The sequence below is a fragment of the Quercus suber genome, unplaced genomic scaffold (assembly GCF_002906115.3).
Source record: "Quercus suber isolate HL8 unplaced genomic scaffold, Cork oak 2.0 scaffold_69, whole genome shotgun sequence".
Classification (NCBI taxonomy): domain Eukaryota; kingdom Viridiplantae; phylum Streptophyta; class Magnoliopsida; order Fagales; family Fagaceae; genus Quercus; species Quercus suber.
The window spans coordinates 305,920-328,913 of record NW_027069534.1 but is presented as its reverse complement, the minus strand read 5'-3'; the positions used below and the strand labels follow the sequence as shown (position 1 = coordinate 328,913).

The 22,994-nt window shown below is 31.8% G+C and overlaps 1 protein-coding gene and 1 pseudogene across 1 annotated transcript; both read left to right on the top strand.

The window, feature by feature from the left end:
* The first annotated feature begins 979 nt into the window (after positions 1–979).
* Positions 980–3,536, top strand: LOC136067381 (uncharacterized; annotated as a pseudogene).
* A 6,099-nt stretch (positions 3,537–9,635) lies between these two features.
* Positions 9,636–13,396, top strand: LOC111988606 (uncharacterized). The gene is given in 7 exon segments (XM_065773092.1): positions 9,636–9,848; positions 9,967–10,296; positions 10,803–10,896; positions 10,899–11,375; positions 11,378–11,720; positions 12,444–12,672; positions 12,815–13,396. Coding segments are annotated over 7 exon segments (1,671 nt in total). The 5' UTR covers positions 9,636–9,830; the 3' UTR covers positions 12,995–13,396.
* Positions 13,397–22,994: the final 9,598 nt, after the last annotated feature.

Here is a 22,994-nt window from a genome sequence, read left to right as displayed (position 1 = left end):
TATTATAAGAAAAGAGAATCCATAATTTCATTTTTTTTAATACAAAATAGAAATCCTATTCTAAAATAATTTAAGTGTATATGTGTGTGAAGCTATTCTTAAAAACTTGAACCCCAATTTTTGCCCCCTTAACTCGTAAAAATTTTATATTTTTGATGTGTATTATCTAGCACGGTGTTCATATATAATTTCCAATCTAATACTAAGTGTGTGTTTGGATAAAAATGAAAAAGTAAAATTATTTCACTATTCAGCTTATTTTTGCAACTGCTTTATGGGTTCAACTGCACTTTTTGGCACTATTTATGGACCTACTGTACTTATTTCAGCTAACTTTTACTTTATTTACAGTAATTTTAGCAACAATTTTTAATTTCGTAAAAATAAACGATATCTAAACACAACCTAAATAATATTTACCACATAAATTGCGTCAAAACACCCTAGAAAGGAACAGTCTCTAAGACAACTTTCAACCTATGACAATAATGTATCAATCAAGAAGGTGTGGCAGTCACATAACGGTCAAGGTGGAGTTAATCTCCAGTTTGAAAGTTTAAATCACAAGTAACTGCACTAATAATTAATAGTGATACTAATAATAATGCAGAAAAAAATCTCAGAAAAAATAATGCAGAAAAAGAAAAACAGTAATAGTGATTGTTTTAGTTTGTACTACTTTACTCCTGAGTCCTTGATGGTGCCTTACACGACCTGTAACTGTAAAATATGAAAACAAGAAAAAAAAAAAAAGCTGATAAAGCTTGAGCTATGTGACAATGTGAATGTTTGTCCCTTTCTAAGCAAAAGGTCAAGACCATATATAATTCTATATATCCCTATCTGATCCATTTGGTATCATCAATCTTAGCCGTCCAAATCCTGTCACTACAATGATCCTCAAAACTCTCAAAACACACCCAATTACTCCTATTTCCACGTGCTCAGAGCTTCACCCATTGGTGCGTGTGATGAACTTGCTGTTTTAGGCACGTTTGTGTTTCCTGATCCATCAACTCGTGTGGGTCTAAGTTCTAATCTAAAACTCTCACATATTCTTTTGCTGAGACATAAATGATGTAAGATGTAAAAGCTCCCCAAGTGAAAACTAGATTTATCTGACCAACAAAAAATATAGGCAGCTACATCATCAATATCATCAGCCACAGCACAAACAAAACACAAGATTTCAACAACATTCTAGACAACACCACCGCTACTACCGTCAGCCTCAGCTGCCATTGATGGGTGCTGCAGAACCTGTAAAGCTACTATCATTTTATCCATTTATTCTTTATTTATTTTTATTTTTATTTTTATTTTAATGGGGTTTTTGCTTATTCATGTGCTAAGAGTTGTGTGTGTGTGTGGGGTACTAGGTGGAGGAGAGAAGAGTGATGGAGGTGAAGTGAAAGAAGAGATGAGGAGAAAGAAGAGGAGGAAATGAAAGATGTGGAGAAAGTGAGGTGGGTTTTCAAGAACGTGTGGTTGAGAGCAATAACATGGAGAATTTCACTTTCAAGGATGCAGAGACTGAATCCATCAAACCCTTTAAGGATTGTTATTAACAGTGCCACCAGAGTTCCAACTGCCTCTCCATCTCAGCGTCCTTCTCAGCCTCCTCCTCGGCCTGCTCATGCTCAGCCTCCTCCTCCTCCGCCCGCTCATGCTCAGCCTCGGTCTACACCAGCTCCCACCCACAAGTAAGTTAATTAAATAAAATTTCTCTTTTTTCATAAGTTTACACAAAAGGTATATTTTTTGAATTTGGTAGCTTTGCAAGTTTCATTGCAAAATTTGCAAGGTGTTTTCTAAAAATTGCACAAATTTTGTTTTAAATCTTGTTTGTATTTACTAGTCATAGCACATATTTATACATATTTTTTTTAAAGTTTATTATCTGAATTTTACAAGTATTGTTTCATAGTCGCAAAAGGAGAATTTTTTTGAACCTTTTTCTTGTCTGTCATCTCAAAAGAACTTGTCTATTTTCTTATGGGTACAATTAGAAGTCAGTTTTCATAAGATTAAAAAATAATAGCTTATATTTTCTGTTCACAAGGTGGCAATTTGAATTTTTCTGGCTCTTTCTTACTTTCTCTCGTCTCAAGTTTCATGTATAACTAAAGAATGCGATAGAATCTATGCTTAATTTTCAAGTCAAGAAATGTGATTTTTTTTTTGGTTTCTCTCTCTTTTGCACAGCCGCCATCAGTGACAACACTGAATTCAAGAGCTTATACAGACAGAATATCTTGTTTCTGTTCCTTCTGCACATGGTTGCTGCTGTTGGGTTAGTTTTTTTCTTATATTCAAGGGAATCAAGGCCTAATACAAGCGTCAGAATCTATTAAAACGAAAGAAAAAGGGTGTTGCAGTTTTATCTGCCACAAGTTGAAGCTGCATCTTTTTTGAGCATTACTCTTGCATTGGCATGGCAAAAGGCAGTCAGGGAATGGCCTCTATTTTGGTTCATTTCATACTATGGAGCTTTTGTAATGTCCCTATCTGCTGGAATTCTCCTTATTTGCTTCCAAAAACCTGCCCTGAAGGCATTGGAGTCTGTTTTATTGCCTTTGCAATTGGCAATGGATTGTATGCTTGTTTGGGTCACAACCGAATTAAGTTTTGTTGTAAGATCTTGATGAAAGCACTTGAACCTGTTTTCAAATCCCTGGTTTGAGTCAACCTGTTTATTGGATGCTTGGGGCTGGATTCTTGTGGATGTCCCTATGGATTTTAGCTGTGATTGGAGCTTTGAATTTCTACTTTCCCCATTGATCATTATTGCATTGGTTTTGAGCTTGCTTTGGACTGCTGAAGTAATGAGAAATGTTGGTAATCTAACAGTGAGTAGGGTAATTTCTCTGTATTATCTCAGGGGAATGCAATCTAATACTCAGTTCTGCTTCCAGAGGGCCATGACTCTGAATCTTGGTAGTGCTTGTCTAGGCTCTCTCTTTGTGCCTGCAATTGAGGCCCTGAGAATTGTTGCTCGGGTTTGAATTTGCTTGAGGGAGAAGATGAGTTCATGTTTTCTTGTGCACATTGCTGTCTCAATATCATGGATTCCATCTTCAGATATGGAAATGGCTGGGCCTATGTGCAGGTATTGTCACTGAAAATCCTTTTATGCTACTGAATTTTCTTCACTCTAATGACATTACCCCTAGAGGACAATATGTGGTATAAGTACAGGAATGATTAATCAGAGACAACTACTAATGTGTCATAGATAGTTCACGGTAAAAATGGTTCTATTTGAAGGGGGAAAATAAATATGATTATGCTATGCAATTAAAAGTTGCTGCTAATTGATCACTGGTTTAGAAGCTTTGGATGATTCACAGCTACTTATCTATAGCATTTAAATGTGGATTATGATAAAGACTGAATTTTTTAGTTGCATCAATGTGGTGATTGAGATACAAGTAACATTCCTTATTGTGTCAAAAAGCAGGAATTTCATTTTAAGTTGAACTTTACTAGATGCTGCTTCTTTGTCAAAATAATTTAATTTGATTTAATTAGGAAATGTGTTTCTAGGGTCATTCTCAATTTTATATAGTAGTCTTGAAGTCTCTTAAGATTTTCATGATGCTTGTGTATTAATTTTTAAAAGATCAGTGATATGCTTTGTTTTTGCAAGTTATCATAGTCAATTCACAATATTTAATGTGATTATTTTACAAAATACGGAATTATTTACTGCTGCCATAACATATTATTATATATTATTATATTATAGTTTATATTAAATATATGTAATATTAAGTGTGTAAACGTGGGCTTGGCTTAAGCCACTATCCCTTTTTTTTATTTTTTTGAAAGAAGCCCAGAAAGAAGCCCACTGCCCATTGCCCATTAGATAATCTATATTAATTAACTAAAATTAAACTAATTAACTAAATTAATTAAGTTAACAAAAACTAATTGTAAATAAAAAAAATAAAAACCCTTACCCTACCTACCCCACTTACATTACACGCCCTCATCTGAAAATAAAATCCTCCATCTCCCTCATTTCCCTCACGCCTCCATCTCCCTCACGCACGCCGGCCTCCATCTCCCTCATCGGCTCATCGCCCTCATCGCCCTCACGCCTCAAGCCTCCATCTCCCTCATCACCCTCACCCCTCACGCCTCCATCTCCCTCAAGCCTCACGCCTCTGCTGCTGCCTCCACATGCCGGCCTTCACACACCGGCCTCCCCACGCGAGTTGATCTTTTCATTCTCACGGTGACCTTCTCTAGTCTCTTTTTAATTTCTTGATAACCCTCTCTTTTTTGTATTTTGGGTTTTGAATCAATGCTATTTTTTTCTGTGGGTTTTGAATCAATGCTATTTTTTTGTGAATCTGATGTTGAGTTGTTTTTTCCTTATTGAAAAAATGTGATGTTGAGTTGTTATTTTCCTTTTGTGACTGTGATGTTAACTTAGAGTTTTGGAAAAATAGATAGCCCATGTGCTTAACCGAAAACCGACCGAAACCGATGGAAACCGAAATACCACCGAAACCGATTGATTTCTAATTATTTCGGCCGGTTTCGGTTGAGAATTTCACAAACCGAAAATTTCGGTTTCGGTTGGCCAAAACTAAAAAAACCGACCGAACCGAACCGATTACACCCCTAATTTTTAGGATGGAAACTTAAATGATTTAAAAAAATTAAATTTATATAAAAATTTTGAAATATGTAAAATTTTTGAATTCTATGTTATTATGTCTTGAATTCTTGATGGTAGAACATACTATTTATTATGAAAATTTATAAAATTAGTTTCAAAAAAAAAAAAAACAATTAAGAAAAAAATTTCTTAGAGCCCATAATTCATTTTTTTACTCTTCTTTCATGGATAAACTGATAAAACTCCACCGTGGGAAATATCTGAAGAAAATGATCCTTCTGACCCCCTATTTTCCTGTTTTATAGTCTGCTGTAGTTTATGTAAGACTATATAGGTTAATTGAATTGTACAAGGAGTAAAATCGAGAAGAAGAAGAAGAAAGAGGGGGAAAAAACCAAATAGTGAAGCTGGGAGATAGATGGACTGATAGAGTTACAGAACACTTCATATAAAATCCGGTCTGGTTGTGTATCAATTAGCATAATTCATAAAGTTTTTTGCCGTCTAATAATAGATCTAATGATTGAATTTGTTTATACCAAAAATCAATTGTCTTCGCATAATGATAAGAGTAATCATCATAGAATAGACATCATAGATTAAAATTTTATTATATCTATCAGAAGTATCATAATACAATTTATCAATATTAGGATTGTAAAAGAGCCAAGTCTTGTTGAGTATTAATGGCCTGTTTGGATGTTTAAAAAAGGAGGGGAAGTAGAGTAGAGGGAGGGAGAGTAATCTAATTACCTTGTTTGGAAGTTTTTTAAGGAACGAGGGGGAGGGATTTGGAGGGGTTTCAACTCCCTCTAGCCCCCCATTTTTAATTCCCCCAAATTGGAGAGATTTGGAGGGAGAGTAGAGTACATAAACTATTGACCAAGTAAATTACCTAATTTACCCTTATTATATTAACAAAATTACACAAGGGAAATGGCTAATTACTCCCTTCCCCCTTACTAATTTTAAAAACATCCAAACAAGGTGGAGGGGAATCATTTTCCTCTACTCTCCTCCCCACTACTCACCTTCCCTCTACTCTCCTCTACTCTCCTCCCTCTCTAAACTTCCAAACAAGCCATAAAAGTTTAGAATTATATATTCAAGCTTGGTCATTCTACTTGTTGAAGAAGCTTGAGCTACATGATTAAATGATTCTTTTTTCATGTAAAGTTCACTCAATGACTAAATTTTTCTACCCATTCACAAGTCTATACTAATTAGTAAGTAAATTATAACTAAAATCGTATTATTTGAATTAATTAGATATAATGATTTTCATTAGTAAACTTACAAAAATTAGATTCACTAACCTTGTATTTGCTAATAATAATGTTTAAATTTTACTATGAAATAGATTATTTATATTATCAAAAAATTATAATTAATAATTTGATATTTTATTAACTTGTTTACAAATTATATATATATATATATATATATATATGTAACTTTAGATATTCTTTGAATTGAAACATATTATTCTAATGAATAAGTCCCATTTTGTAATATTGTTCTAGTAACGTTATTTGTATTTTTTGAAAATACGTGTGGATGAAAAAACGTATGAAAATACATATAATGTTTTTTAAACACTAAAAATTGTTGTTTAAAATGCAATTCCCAACACCCTCTAATATTCTGAAAAAATTAAATGTAAAATTTTTGTACGACTTTCAGTTTTTGTGAATTCAAAAACAGAAGGGAAAGAAGAAGAAAAAAGGGACAGAAGTGAGAAGTCTAAAGACTGTTTTACCCTAAAGTCCAAACACAAAATTGTAGTCCACAAATAATTTTTTTTTTCTTTTATTGAAAAAAAAAAAGTGACCATTAATCCCACCTACTTAAATCCCCTGTCATATCATTTCGTTGAATCTAAAAACAAATTAATTTTTTATTATTATATTAGAATATGTATAATATATCAACCAAAGAGAGATACATGAAGACAAAATTGAGGTGGATCCAAGTCATCTGATCCGACGTTTCAGGCCCACCATCTCATTCTATACTTTCTCCATGTCTTGCCTTATCAATTAATTAACATGATTGTCTGTCATATATATATATATAGAACTAGGATTTATTTGGAACAAAAAAAAAAAAGAAAAAAAAAAAAACTAGGATTTATAGGCTATGAAGTATGAATTATTTCTAAATAATATTTTTGTTCATCGAGAGAAAGAGAAGTTATACATAATTCAAAAAATATTGCTAGATTCTCATTAGTTCTGTGTAATTAGAACTTAAGAGCATTCATACTAAAGACGCTAAAATAAGTAATAACTCAAAAATTATTTTAGCACCATAGTCCATAAAAATCAAGCCACACCAAAGTTGTAATATTTAAAATTTTTTAAGTTTCAATTACTGTTTAGGATAGACTTGTAAAATTTTAAATGGAAGCTTTCCAATTCAAATAGTATTAGGTTGGAAGTGGCAAACAACCCTATGGTTAGTTCTATCTTAATGCACTCCTTATACTTTGCCCGGCGTATGTGTGTGTACACGTGTTAAGACATACTATACTTGGGAGAATGTTAATTGTGATTCTCATCCTTTGCAAATTGCTTTTTGGAATTTGATCGGGGTAGGTAGGTAGATTGGCATGTGTTGATGTATGTTGCTAAAATTAGGTTTTGGTGAAGTGGAATTTAAGTCTAGGTGAAATGGGGTTTTGTTGAATTGATGAAATTGCTGAATTTCAATATGGAAGTTTTATGAGTTACTGGTAATAATGAGTGAAGATTATAAATTGAGATGCAAAATAAATAGTGCTATTCATAAAATAAAAAAAAAAAATTACATTCCATTAATTGAAATGTAAATTTTTTTACTTTGCCCTGCGTACGTATGTGTACACGTGTTAAGACATACTATACTTGGGAGAATGTTAATTGTGATTCTCATCCTTTGCAGATTGCTTTTTGAAATTTGATCTGGGTAGGTAGGTAGATTGGCATGTGTTGATGTATGTTGCTAAAATTAGGTTTTGGTGAAGTGGAATTTAAGTCTAGGTGAAATGGGGTTTTGTTGAATTGATGAAATTGCTGAATTTCAATATGAATGTTTTATGAGTTACTGGTAATAATGAGTGAAAATTATAAATTGAGATGCAAAATAAATAGTGCTATTCATAAAATAAAATAAAAAATTACATTCCATGAATTGAAATGTGAAATTTTTTACTTGTTACAGTGTTTATGCAAATATACACAAACATTGTAGCAACATGAAAATTTTTTTATTTCTCTTTTTTATGCTGTCTCCCTCCTTGGCTCCTTGTTTCACTTTCCCTCTACTCTCTCACTCTCACAATATAGTATTAAAGTAAAAATATTTTAATGTGATGTATTATAATTAAAATTGGGATAGTGTATCGTAAAAGTAGTTATAAAAAATAGATAAAATAACTTTTTATAGTGCTATTCATAAAATAAAATAAAAAATTACATTCCATGAATTGAAATGTGAAATTTTTTACTTGTTACAGTGTTTATGCAAATATACACAAACATTGTAGCAACATGAAAATTTTTTTATTTCTCTTTTTTATGCTGTCTCCCTCCTTGGCTCCTTGTTTCACTTTCCCTCTACTCTCTCACTCTCACAATATAGTATTAAAGTAAAAATATTTTAATGTGATGTATTATAATTAAAATTGGGATAGTGTATCGTAAAAGTAGTTATAAAAAATAGATAAAATAACTTTTAAAAAAAATAAAACATAAATTTTTTAAGCAGATGTATATATTATGGATACATTTTTGGAGTCAACCATATATTTTATTAAAAGTATTCCTTGGTTATATAAGAATTTCAAAAAGTTGTGGGCATGGCCTCCCAAACTCCGAGTCCCCTCCTACCCTGAGGTTATTAATAGAAAAAAAAAAAAAAACACATATCATTAAAAATAAGATACATGTAATGTGAAACTCATACTGTATATTATAAGAAAGAGATCCATAATTTTCATTTTTTTTTAATACAAAATAGAAATCCTATTCTAAAATAATTTAAGTGTATATGTGTGTGAAGCTATTTCTTAAAAACTTGAACCCCAATTTTTGCCCCCTTAACTTGTAAAAATTTTATATTTTTGATGTGTTTATCTGCACGGTGTTCATATATAATTTCCAATCTAATACTAAGTGTGTGTTTGGATAAAAATGAAAAAGTAAAATTATTTCACTATTCAGCTTATTTTTGCAACTGTTTATGGGTTCCACTGCACTTTTTGGCACTATTTATGGACCTTACTGTATTATTTCAGCTAACTTTTACTTTTATTTACAGTAATTTTAGCAACAATTTTTTAATTTTAGTAAAATAAACGATATCTAAACACACCCTAAGATAATATTGTACCACATAAATTGTGTCAAAACACCCTAGAAGGAACAGGTTCTAAGACAACTTTCAACCTATGACAATAATGTATCAATTAAGAAGGTGTGGCAGTCACATAACGGTCAAGGTGGAGTTAATCTCCAGTTTGAGAGTTTAAATCACAAGTAACTGCACTAATAATTAATAGTGATACTAATAAAATAATGCAGAAAAAAAATCTCAGAAAAAAATAATGCAGAAAAAGAAAAACAGTAATAGTGATTGTTTTAGTTTGTACTACTTTACTCTGAGTCCTTGATGGTGCCTTACACGACCTGTAACTGTAAAATATGAAAACAAGAAGAAAAAAAAAAAGCTGATAAAGCTTGAGCTATGTGACAATGTGAATGTTTGTCCCTTTCTAAGCAAAAGGTCAAGACCATATATAATTCTATATATCCCTATCTGATCCATTTGGTATTCATCAATCTTAGCCGTCCAAATCTGTCACTACAATGATCCTCAAAACTCTCAAAACACACCCAATTGACTCCTATTTCCACGTGCTCAGAGCTTCACCCATTGGTGCGTGTGATGAACTTGCTGTTTTAGGCACGTTTGTGTTTCCTGATCCATCAACTCGTGTGGGTCTAAGTTCTAATCTAAAACTCTCACATATTCTTTTGCTGAGACATAAATGATGTAAGATGTAAAAGCTCCCCAAGTGAAAACTAGATTTATCTGACCAACAAAAAATATAGGCAGCTACATCATCAATATCATCAGCCACAGCACAAACAAAACACAAAGATTTCAACAACATTCTAGACAACACCACCGCTACTACCGTCAGCCTCAGCTGCCATTGATGGGTGCTGCAGAACCTGTAAAGCTACTATCATTTTATCCATTTATTCTTTATTTATTTTTATTTTTATTTTTATTTTTAATGGGGTTTTTGCTTATTCATATGCTAAGAGTTGTGTGTGTGTGTGGGGTACTAGGTGGAGGAGAAGAAGAGTGATGGAGGTGAAGTGAAAGAAGAGAATGAGGAGAAAGAAGAGGAGGAAATGAAAGATGTGGAGAAAGGTGAGGTGGGTTTTCAAGAACGTGTGGTTGAGAGCAATAACTATGGAGAATTTCAACTTTCAAGGATGCAGAGACTGAATCCATCAAACCCTTTAAGGATTGTTATTAACAGTGCCACCAGAGTTCCAACTGCCTCTCCATCTCAGCGTCCTTCTCAGCCTCCTCCTCGGCCTGCTCATGCTCAGCCTCCTCCTCCTCCGCCCGCTCATGCTCAGCCTCGGTCTACACCAGCTCCCACCCCACAAGTAAGTTAATTAAATAAAATTTTCTTTTTTCATAAGTTTACACAAAAGGTATATTTTTTGAATTTGGTAGCTTTGCAAGTTTCATTGCAAAAATTTGCAATGGTGTTTCTAAAAATTGCACAAATTTTGTTTTAAATCTTGTTTGTATTTTACTAGTCATAGCACATATTTATACATTTTTTTTTTTAAAGTTTATTATCTGAATTTTACAAGTATTGTTTCATAGTCTGCAAAAGGAGAAATTTTTTTGAACCTTTTTCTTGTCTGTCATCTCAAAAGAACTTGTCTATTTTCTTATGGGTACAATTAGAAGTCAGTTTTCATAAGATTAAAAAATAATAGCTTATATATTTTCTGTTCAAAGGTGGCAAATTTGAATTTTTCTGGCTCTTTCTTACTTTCTCTCGTCTCAAGTTTCATGTATAACTAAAGAATGCGATAGAATCTACGCTTAATTTTCAAGTCAAAATGTATTTTTTTTTTGGTTTCTCTCTCTTTTTGCACAGCCGCCATCAGTGACAACACTGAATTCAAGAGCTTATACAGACAGAATATCTCTGTTTCTGTTCCTTCTGCACATGGTTGCTGCTGTTGGGTTAGTTGTTTTCTTATATTCAAGGGAATTCAAGGCCTAATACAAGCGTCAGAATCTATTAAAACGAAAGAGAAAAGGGTGTTGCAGTTTTATCTGCCACAAGTTGAAGCTGCATCTTTTTTGAGCATTACTCTTGCATTGGCATGGCAAAAGGCAGTCAGGGAATGGCCTCTATTTATGGTTCATTTCATACTATGGAGCTCTTTTGTAATGTCCCTATCTGCTGGAATTCTCCTTATTTGCTTCCAAAAACCTGCCACTGAAGGCATTGGAGTCTGTTTTATTGCCTTTGCAATTGGCAATGGATTGTATGCTTGTTGGGTCACAACGCGAATTAAGTTTTGTTGTAAGATCTTGATGAAAGCACTTGAACCTGTTTCAAAATTCCCTGGTTTGAGTCAACCTGTTTATTGGATGCTTGGGGCTGGATTCTTGTGGATGTCCCTATGGATTTTAGCTGTGATTGGAGCTTTGAATTTCTACTTTCCCCATTGATCATTATTGCATTGGTTTTGAGCTTGCTTTGGACTGCTGAAGTAATGAGAAATGTTGGTAATCTAACAGTGAGTAGGGTAATTTCTCTGTATTATCTCAGGGGAATGCAATCTAATACTCAGTTCTGCTTCCAGAGGGCCATGACTCTGAATCTTGGTAGTGCTTGTCTAGGCTCTCTCTTTGTGCCTGCAATTGAGGCCCTGAGAATTGTTGCTCGGGGTTTGAATTTGCTTGAGGGAGAAGACGAGTTCATGTTTTCTTGTGCACATTGCTGTCTCAATATCATGGATTCCATCTTCAGATATGGAAATGGCTGGGCCTATGTGCAGGTATTGTCACTGAAAATCCTTTTATGCTACTGAATTTTCTTCACTCTAATGACATTACCCCTAGAGGACAATATGTGGTATAAGTACAGGAATGATTAATCAGAGACAACTACTAATGTGTCATAGATAGTTCACGGTAAAAATGGTTCTATTTGAAGGGGGAAAATAAATATGATTATGCTATGCAATTAAAAGTTGCTGCTAATTGATCACTGGTTTAGAAGCTTTGGATGATTCACTGCTACTTATCTATAGCATTTAAATGTGGATTATGATAAAGACTGAATTTTTTAGTTGCATCAATGTGTGATTGAGATACAAGTAACATTCCTTATTGTGTCAAAAAGCAGGAATTTCATTTTAAGTTGAACTTTACTAGATGCTGCTTCTTTGTCAAAATAATTTAATTTGATTTAATTAGGAAATGTGTTTCTAGGGTCATTCTCAATTTTGTATAGTAGTCTTGAAGGTCTCTTAAGATTTTCATGATGCTTGTGTATCAATTTTAAAAGATCAGTGATATGCTTTTGTTTTTGCAAGTTATCATAGTCAATTCACAATATTTAATGTGATTATTTTACAAATACGGAATTATTTACTGTGCCATCATTATCAGAAAGTCAATGCAGTCCATCTAAGTTTCACACGACTGCATTTTTAATCAATTGTTTAAGACTAATTTATTTTGAAATGTTACTTAGCTTTGTTTTAAACCATTTTCCAGATAGCTGTATATGGAAAGGTTTTGTAAGGGCATCACAAGACACTTGGAAACTCTTTCAGCAGCAAGAAATGGAACGTATTGTCGATGCGGACATAACCAGTGCAATTTGCTTCCTAACAGGAGTCTGCAGCGGCTCCATCTGTGTCATAGTTGTGGCTGCTTGGACCGCCAGACTGTACCAAAATTTCACAGCCACCATTTCACTCCTTGCATTCATCATTGGATACCTCATGGTTGGTAGCCTTATTTGACCAATCTCAATTTATTTGATTCTTTATCTATACATTCCCATCATGTCATCAACTTGTGTATTATTTAATCATTATTAGTCCTCTATTCAATTAACTTAAATCAATTTTTATTACTATTCACCAGACCAGGATTGCCATGGCAGTACCACATGCCTGCGTGAGTAGCTATTATGCTTGCTATGCAGAGAATCCAGAAAACAGGCTGTTCGATTCAACAATAAAGGATCGTCTTAGCATGATTAAATCTGGCCGTGATGTGGTTGTGCCTACACCTAGAGTGCCCCGCCGGTTTAATGTGACATAGCCTAAGCTCAATTTCTCTTACAAGGTATGAAAATTATGTGAGCATCATTTTGGTCATACTATCAAGATGTACCATAATTTTGTTGCCCCAATTGGGGTGTTAGACTTGACCAAACCCAACCGAGCTTGAGCTAAAATTTCCACAAACAATGGTTGAGGTGGAGGTCTTCATGACAATGATTTTGAATGTGAAAGTTCAACCATTATCAGATGTTTGGTCTTGGAAGGAGTGGGGAGAGCCCACTAAGATTCCAATGAACAAGAAGCTATAAGACAAATTGTCTTTTGGTCATGTCCTTTGTATATATATTGGATATTCCATGGTAAAAAGTCCCACCATTATTTTATTACTCTATCTTTCTTGGTTAAACCCATAATTGATTTATTTATTTGTTTAACTTTATCTAATCTTGTAACAATCTCCCTGAGTTGTGCATGAGACTTTCTACTTTATCTTTGTCGAGGATTTAAATATAGGATTTCCTTGATTAAAATACTGTTGAGAGCTGATTGTGCGTTTGGTTGGGTCACTAAGGTGGGTTAAAAAATGACTTGTGCAATGTGCATTTTGAATCTTAAATTGTAAAATGGACTGAATTGTGTGCCTATGTTTATTTTGGTTTTTTCTTTTTCAAATAGGCAAAGTTTATCTATACACGGGCATTCATAGTCCTCTGTTTATTAAGTTGTGCATCTATAGAAGCCTTTAAATGATGGAAAATGCTAACGAATGCCCTTAGGCAATGGTGGACTGTAGGATTGAGATTTTAATTTTATTTTTCCAGATGACTTTATCAACGAATTAATTAGCAAGGTTTGTGCTTTAAATGCCCTTCATGTTATCATGTATCAAACCCAAATTTTTTTCCCTCTTAAATGAGGAGATGCCTCTTTAGTATCAAATTCATGGCACTTGATTTGAAAAATTTGTTGAGGTGACCACTAGAAAATTTAAAGTTGGAATTTGAATTTGAATAAGGCTTTTATCCAAGGCTTATTTATGTGATGAAGATTCCCTCCCTGTGTTTGAATGAATGGAGGAAGAGTAGAGAGAGAATGTGGTCCGAAAATAGTCAAAATACTAAAAATTTGATCAATATTAAGTATTAACCATACCATTAGTCTTTAACTTAGATTAATTAGGTTTCATTTAGTTCAATTAGGAAAATCTTTTGTCGTCACATAAGAGATCTGGAGGTCGATCTCCGTTTAAAGAGCAATTATCAAGAGCGGAAGCTATAGGTTGAGACACTAAAAAAAAAAAAAAAAAAAAACTTTGCATTACTAGGTTGCTAGTTAATCTACAAAAGGTTAAAGTTAGTGATTCATCTACCAATAAGCAAAAGAAAGTATAGAAATATCATGCTTTTGGTGGAAGCAACTGTTGGATGTAATTATTATCATAGAAATTTATATATAATTAAAAAAAATTATCCTGTTTGAAATTCAGACAGAGAGTCAGTGCCAGTCTTCAATTTATTTAAAGCATACCTTCCGTTAAAATCATCAAAGCCATGTGGTCCTTCTTGCTTTTGCATCGGTACCGTACATTCACATGCCTATCAAATTTAATTCTTCATAGAACAAGACAGTTTTTCACCTTCACAAGGTAGTTTTGCAAATACCACTATGTGAAGAAGGTGATAAACATTACATGCTACATGGTTTCCTCATATGAAGTTCCCATTTTTTAAGAAATGTTTAAATTACATATTTAAAAAAAAAAAAAAAAATTTAATGCAAGGACCAACTTAAGGTGCAAGTGAAACCAGTCAAAAGGTACATTATTTATGACTCTCTCTCTTCCTTTATAGCTCTCTTTTGCTTTAAAGGCCTTATGAAAAGGAGCTCAAAATTTGGAAAAAAGACCCTTTGATTAAATAGTAACACTATGTAACACCACTTTCATTAGAAAGTAGCAAGTGTTTCACATAAACTTTCATTAGAAAGTAGCAAGTGTTTCACAAACACATGCTTAATGAAGAAGATAGTTTAACACTTCATTAATAGCCCTTCAATATAGTTCTATATAGAAAAGCTCATGAAGAAGCAAAGCTCTAGCTTCATGTAGCTAGGTATGGTATGTGACTCACCATGCAAATCCCAATTAAACTATATCCCAAAACTTAACTCTTACTTAAAAACAGAATCTCAGAATCTCTTTTGTTGATATGATCCTTTTAAAATAATATATACATAGGCTTTTTAAAAGCTTTTTCTTTCCACTATTATTTTCACGTGTCACATTATACGTATGCAATTTATAAAGGTTCTATGCATTTGTATTTTTTTGTACGAACCATACTTATATTTTACTGGAAAATCTTTTACCAAGAAAACCACTTTCCATTGGCTAAAATACTGTTTGTTCATCTGTTACAAACGTCAATGTGGGGGAATATGTAATATGCTTGAGACAAGATAGCCAACGAATTGGGTATTATACATTAAAATTATTGATAATTCCAAGCATGACAGCAACATTTGGTATTGGCTTTGGATTATAATATTGTGTATGTGATGGAATTCATCATCTAGTGGGTTACCGAATATATATATATATATATATATATATATTTTGAGAATCCTAAAAAACTTTCTTGACTTCTATAACCACGTGTTTGATACGTCGTTGTACATGCCCTTGCATTGTTCCTTTTCTAGATTTGTATTGAGCCTCCTACCAACCAAATGATGGTATATGGATATGGCCCATATGGGAGGATATTAATAAATTGTGTTGGTTAAATGAAATTAAGATAGAAAGTTTAGGTACACAATCAAATTTTACAATATATATTTTTTTTTCACTTTTAAGAAAAAGAAAAGGAATAACACTTGTCTTGAGTTATGGGTCATGATAAATATTATTTTATTTTGGCGTTATGTTGGATTAATACTGTTTGTTATGAAAATATTGTGAAATTTTGTTGTGTCTGTAAAATAACTCAATATTAAGAGAATCTGAATACTAATTGTTTGATTGTAATTCTTTAGGTTATTTTCAACATTGTAATTTTTTTTTCTTTTGTAGTTTTCATAATAAAAATGCAATTCTTTTGGGGGGTCAAATTCCTAGTTCTAAATGAACCATGTAAAATTTGGTGTTTTTGAGTCATGGGTTGGTATTTTTTATTCTCTATTTTCCATTGTTCTCTTTCAAAAAAAAATTCCATTTTTAGCATCTTGTTGATTCTAAGTTAGGTTTCATGTTTCATGTTTCCTAACACCTAATACCTTTATACCCAAAAAAAAAGAAAAAAAGAAAAAAGGCACTGAATTGTCCTAATTGAAAATAGTAACATAGTTGACATAATTGTTGCCTTCAGATTCGATTTACATCTTTAATTGACAATTCTTCGTATGTGAACATGTTGAAATGGGGAAAAAGTATATACCAATTTTTAGACCATTTATTTATACCATTCATGTTACATGCTTTTCTTTTTGATACCATGCATGTTACATGCTTTTTTTGCAGTGTAAAACAAAGCGAAATGAAAACTTTCAACTATAAGGAAAATAATAAGTTACAGGAATGTCCTATCAAAAAAAAAAAAAAAAGTTACAGGAATGACATAGATATTCTATTTACCACTTACTAGCCAATAAAATATTTATATTGAAGAAAAGAATTACAATGTTTCATTCAGAATTCAGATATATATGGTTCACAATCCTTCAGTAATACAAAAAATTCCAAGTCCAAAAATAAAAATAAACTCAAGTAATAAAATTTGTTTATGCATTATTTGTATTGTTATGCATTATTTGATGTTGGTCAACCTGGAAATTATATTGAACTTTGAGCAATAATTCTAGTTGCGTGTGGTGGCTGCTAAGATACCCCACTTTCAAAAGGTTGGGGCCCTATATATTATTTCTTGCTAAGATACCTCACTTTCAAAAGGTGGGGGTCCTATTAATTCCTACAGTCACTATGATTATGGTCGGGATGTTCGATATATATATATATATATATATGTGGTAACATATCCTTTAAAATATATATTAATTATTTATTTTAATTTTTTTATAAGAAAATTAAAAATTATAAAAAAAAATTTAGTCACTTTTTCTTTTTTCTATAAAAATTTCCTATAATAATTTACTAATTATATCCTAAAGAATATTTAGTAAAATCATATATATTACACATTAGGTGTAAGTTGGATTCTAAGTAGGTTGGATTCAAGCAATATTGCACAAGTTCTACTACAAATTAAGGGAGAGGAAGGGAATTCTTATATTCTATCTTGCCCAATTGGAGATAGAACCACAATTTATAGAAATAATTTTGCTTGAAGTTAATAATTATGGCTCAGTATAAAAATGGTATATGTTATGTTATTTAACTAGTAAAATTTTTATTGTCAAATAAAAGATTTAGGGTCTTCTATCTAAGTCTAAAGAGAGTAAATAACTATATTTATTGTATAGCTTATGAAAAAAGTTTTAGATATTTAAACATCATAATACCAGTATTATTACACTGTTTCTAATTTTATTAAAAATCATATCCTTATCCACGAAACTCGTATGAAGTTTCCCTAACAGTGTGAGCTCAAATTCTGAGAAAATGGTCTCATTTGGCTTACAAGACCAAACAAAATTCTAGTCCAATATTCTTCGGCCAGTTCATTCAAACTTACAATAGATTGGTCCAACATCTAGAAAATCAGTGGCACCAGGTTTAGTTTCCCAAGAAAACAAGCAAAATGCATTCAGCCAAAAAAAAAAAAAAAGAATAAAAAAAGAAAATGGAAACAAGCAAAATGCTTGTACTTTTCCAAGAGGTAGATGGTAAAAACAAATTCATAGGAAATGACTAAAATTACAATTTCTTTTCATGTGAAGTGTCAGAGAACAAGGGTCCATGAAACTGAGTTACAAGTATTCCACCCAAATTTCCATTTTTCTTGACTGGGTTGAAGTCATTATTACATCACATGATCCCAATCAATCAAGGTTTGCTATCTTCTCAAAAAAAAAAAAAAAAAAAGACCGAGGTTTTCTAAAAGCAATTCTCTACTTTTTGGCTGCTCTAGTAAATTAGAGATTGATTTCCATTTTCCTACTGAACTGTTTCTCTTTCTCTGTACACATGTCTTCCTTGGCCCATATCAGTAAGCCAGTGAACCCACCATGTGGTGTAAAACAAACATGTCCTGTTTAAGGACATACCATACTTTTCACCTTCTACCTTGTAAAAGCATTAGCAAAATTGCTATTTTACCAACATCATGCCTAAAATAAGCTTCATCCGAATATGTATTGCTAAATTTTTTGCAACGATAAACAGTTAATTCTCATATATACCAACTATTGTAGTCGTGTATGTAACACCAAATATATTATTTTATTAACAAATATCTCCTGTTTCTCTCTCTTTAATTATGACCATTGGAAACAAATAATAAAGAAAGAATGATAAAAGAGTAAATAAAGAAAAAAAATTAACAGTTTAAATGAAATGGCAAAAAATAGAGATTGAGATATTGGAATATTGTAAAGTGGGTTGATATAATAAACAAAATAATTTTTTTATGGTAAAATAGCAATTGCGGTGCAAACTCGGATGTAATGCTCAAGGTCACCTCACAAAGGCCATTGGTGGCCAAAAGTGTATGAGTGAAATTTAATCCCTTTTCATGTGTTGGTTTCATCAACTGAGATTGTGATAAGGATGACTACTTAACACGCAAAATACAGTTCTATTCTATCAATCATTCATCATTTTATTACGTTAAGCAATTGCTCTCAAAAATCAAACCTATGTATGTGTGCACGCCTCATAAAAGAAAAACAACATTTAAGCAAAGAATGAGTGTGCAGGAGTTACAGCAAGACTAAGCTTAATGCAGTCAAAATAGGGAGTGACCAACTAGTGAAAAGTGGCCTAAGAAATACCTATCAGAGGAAGTGACCAACTCTCCAATATCAACCTTCATTGTAAACATAATCTCTTACCTTACTCGCATAAAGCCTAGAGAGTTGGCCGTGGCATATCCTATCACGGCTTAAAATTTGCTTGTTTTTAGAAATAAAAAGCCATAACATTTTTATATTGTCACTTATCAAGTAAAGAAAAAATGCAAATGGTGTCATCAAGTGCTAGTCAAATATTTTGTCCGACTTCTACCATATAACTTTTGTGCACAACTCTGATGTGATCTTTTGTGATTGTACTCTCACTACTTATATTAACCCATCAAAATTATGGAAAAATTTGTGTTACAAGAGTTGTGCCAACAGATTCTCTTTCGTGCAAAAATCGTCTCTATTGACGACAAACAGTATGTCTATTCCCAGTCAAATTTGATTCTCTAGTTTCATTGGCTTCACAAAAACTACATTACCATTTGTTAATATAGGACGACCAACTAAACCAAATATGTATTCTTTTTTTTTTTTTTAAAATAGTTGTTACTTTTCTTTCCCCCAAAATAGAATGAAGCAGCACTAATAATGATGGTTCCATATTTTCAGTCTTTCCAGTTTCCAGTCAAATCATATTATAGACGTTACATCATTGGTTCAAAAACCATATAAACCTATTAACAACAATAATAATCTAGGATAAGGAACAACAATAACAACAATATATATATATATATATATATAACAGAGACCTCGGTTGAATGGTTGGAGAGCATGAATTGTGTCATGTAGTGCATTCTTTGAGATTATCTATTTTAAGCTTTTACTTCAATAAAGTAGCATTTATATCAAAATATTAGTTCATTGATATATTAATTATTATAATTGTGCATTAATTATTATTTTAAATGAATTTTATGATTATTTTTATAAATTTATATAAGAAATAATTTTTAATTGAAATAATAATAATAAATTTAGAATATGACATTATTGCTCATGTTTAATTTCTTTAAAAACAATTGACACAAAAGCCATAAAAATTAAATATTTATGAATTCATTAAAATGAATCTTAATTGTTTAAATTTCCACTCTTTTCAGCGGCATGTATGGTATTTATTCTATGTAATTAGATACTAATAGAATAAATGTTTTTTTGTTATATTAATTATTTTAAGCATAATGAAATTTTAATATATTTTTCTAAGATTTATATGAGAAACAATTGGTTTTATTTTTTTTTTATGTGAGAACAATTGATTTGAAATATGTATTTCTGCTCAAATTTAGTTGTTTATGCAACAATTGAAACAATGTCCTACAAAAAGGAAAAAAAATTATAAAATTTTAACACACAATCAAGAATTTAAAATAAATAAATAAATATGATGTTTGCATTTTTTTTTTTTTGCAAGCATAAAACATGTCTATCTATATTAGTCACTATATCATGCAATTTCAATTTATAAACACACACACACACACACATATATATATATATATAGTATGATCAAATCACTATACTACTCTTAATGTCTTTCTATTTTGTCTATAAAATACTAAATATTACACATTCTTGCAAGAAAACTTATTGAATTTTTTTTTTTTTTTAGATTGATAGTTAGGAATGGGGAATTCAAAAATTATTGAAAGATCAAGTAAAAATTATCGAAAATTATCAATAGTTAAACTACAAGATCATTAGTAAATATTATTAAAAAAATTATTAAATATTGAAGAAAACTAATAATAATTGTACCGTGCATGTATGGGTAGCTAGTTGAGTTAAAGGAAGTTAACCCATTTCAACTTTACATACACCCTCCTCCCCCTGAACTATTACAACATTTAGGGGTTGCAGAAAACCCACCGACCGCCAAACCACCGCTGGGTTGGGTCGTTTTTAAGCTTGGTGGGTTGGGTTGGTTGGTTACAAAATTTTTTTTATACGGGTCGGGTTGGGTTTGGTCATAAAATTACAAACCCGCCAAACCCGACCTGACCACCCACCCATATTTAATATAATTTAAAATATATTATATATTTAATAATTAAAAAAAAAAAAAAAACTAGTTGTAGGGCACTTTATATATATTTAAATATATATTATATATTCAATAATTTTTTTTAAACAACTGTAGAGCAGCACTTCTCGTTCCTCCTACTAATATTAATTTAAATATATATATATATATATATATATATAATATAAATATTATATAATTAATTTTTTTTAAATAACCAGCTCTTCGTATCTATATAAAAGCAATTAGTTCAACAAACCTTAGTAAATTACTATTTTATTTATAATTAGTGTTGTTTGCCTTTAAGGAGTTACATTGATATTAATCTTTGGGTTTTTTTTTAATATATTAGTATTTATATTTTTTTCTACTCAATTTAATAATAATAATAATAATAAAAATTTGTCAAACACATGGGTTCAACCCAACCCAACCTGAGCCATGTGAGTTGGGTTGGGTTGAACTTATGTGATGGGTTGAGTTGGGTCAATTTTTTTTGACCCACCATGGTGGGTTGGGTCAAAAAATCTCCTCAACCCGACCCATGCACACCTCAACATCGACCTCATTTCATCCCTATATACAGCTCTCCTCCCCTTTGAACTATAACAACATGTCAACCGGTACAAGGATAGGATCGTTTTTTTTTTGTTGGAAATCCATACATTTCCAAGCTGATTCTTATACACATAACAATACAGCAAACATCATACAAAGATTTGGTTGTACCCATGTGGGATTATCACCATAGTGAATACAAAAAAGAATGTAACAGAATCGAAGGGAGAGTGTGAGGAAGAAGAGAGATCAGAGTATTGAGAAAATTTTATTAATCTTGTTTGAATGAGAATAATACACATGGCCTGCTATTTATACATAATTTAGCTAACAGATATGCCTAAAATTTCAATAACAAACTCCTGGAAATGTGGAAAATATCTAACAACCAACAGTAATTACTGCGCTTTTAATCACTTCAACCAATGGCTATTTGGAACGATACTGTTTCCTCCTTATAATTCTTTAAGTGAAACGGTGCGCTTTGTATCTTTGAAACAAATACAAAAAATTCAAAAGCAAAAGCTAACAGATTGTAAGAAATCATAAATAGAAATACATTACGTAAAACCCCAAATACTGCCCCAAAGAAACAGAGTACGAAGAAGAAACGTAGTGATTAATAAATTCAAGCCTACATTATGGATCATGTGACAGCGGCCTACACACTTATCATCATACGTTCATGTAAGATTTCCTTGCAATCAACTAGGTTTGTCGATCCAATTAAAATAAATCATTACTACGAAGGATTAGCTCCAAGGATAATATAACTAAAACCATCCCGCCAAATCAGGATAATCACTTTGATCTTGGTTTCTGGAACATTCCACATCAGCCCACCCCAACCATCATTATCTTTAATTTTATCTTATTTTTCAGTTCAGTAATATGTGGGTGGCAAGATCAAACAACTAGATGTTTGCATTGGCATGTTAATTTAAAAAACATACTAATTAAATAGCAAACACTAAACAAGACAGAAAACTAGAGTACAACATAATAACACTACTATGCCACTAACATTTCAGTATCAAAATTCATTGACAAACAATAAAATTAGCTGTATATTCATTAATCAAGACCTAGTTTACCTCAGCCACCTTTATGCTCTTAATTCTGGTTTAAGCTTCTAAGATAAATAATCTAGGCTCTATTATCCTCTCAACAGAGTAAACCCAAAACTTTAAAATGGAGTTCCAAACTTCTCATTTTAAATTTTACTATCAATATCAATCACCATATGAAAGCAATCAATAGGATTGGCCACATGTTTATTGATCTTACATAAATCACACACACAAACCCTACCAAAGCATGCTAGCAATGCAAGTGAAACATGAGATTATTAAACTAGACCATTCCAAACCAAGCTCCGCTTAACATTTAGGTTATTATTGATATATGTTTTGCTTCATCATTACACATGTTACCATTTCAGAAACTTGTTTCTTCATATGGGATATGATTCTTCTGGTTAAGAGAAGTTACCTTAATAAACAAACCAAAATATAGCCCAAAAACCAATAGTTTGACA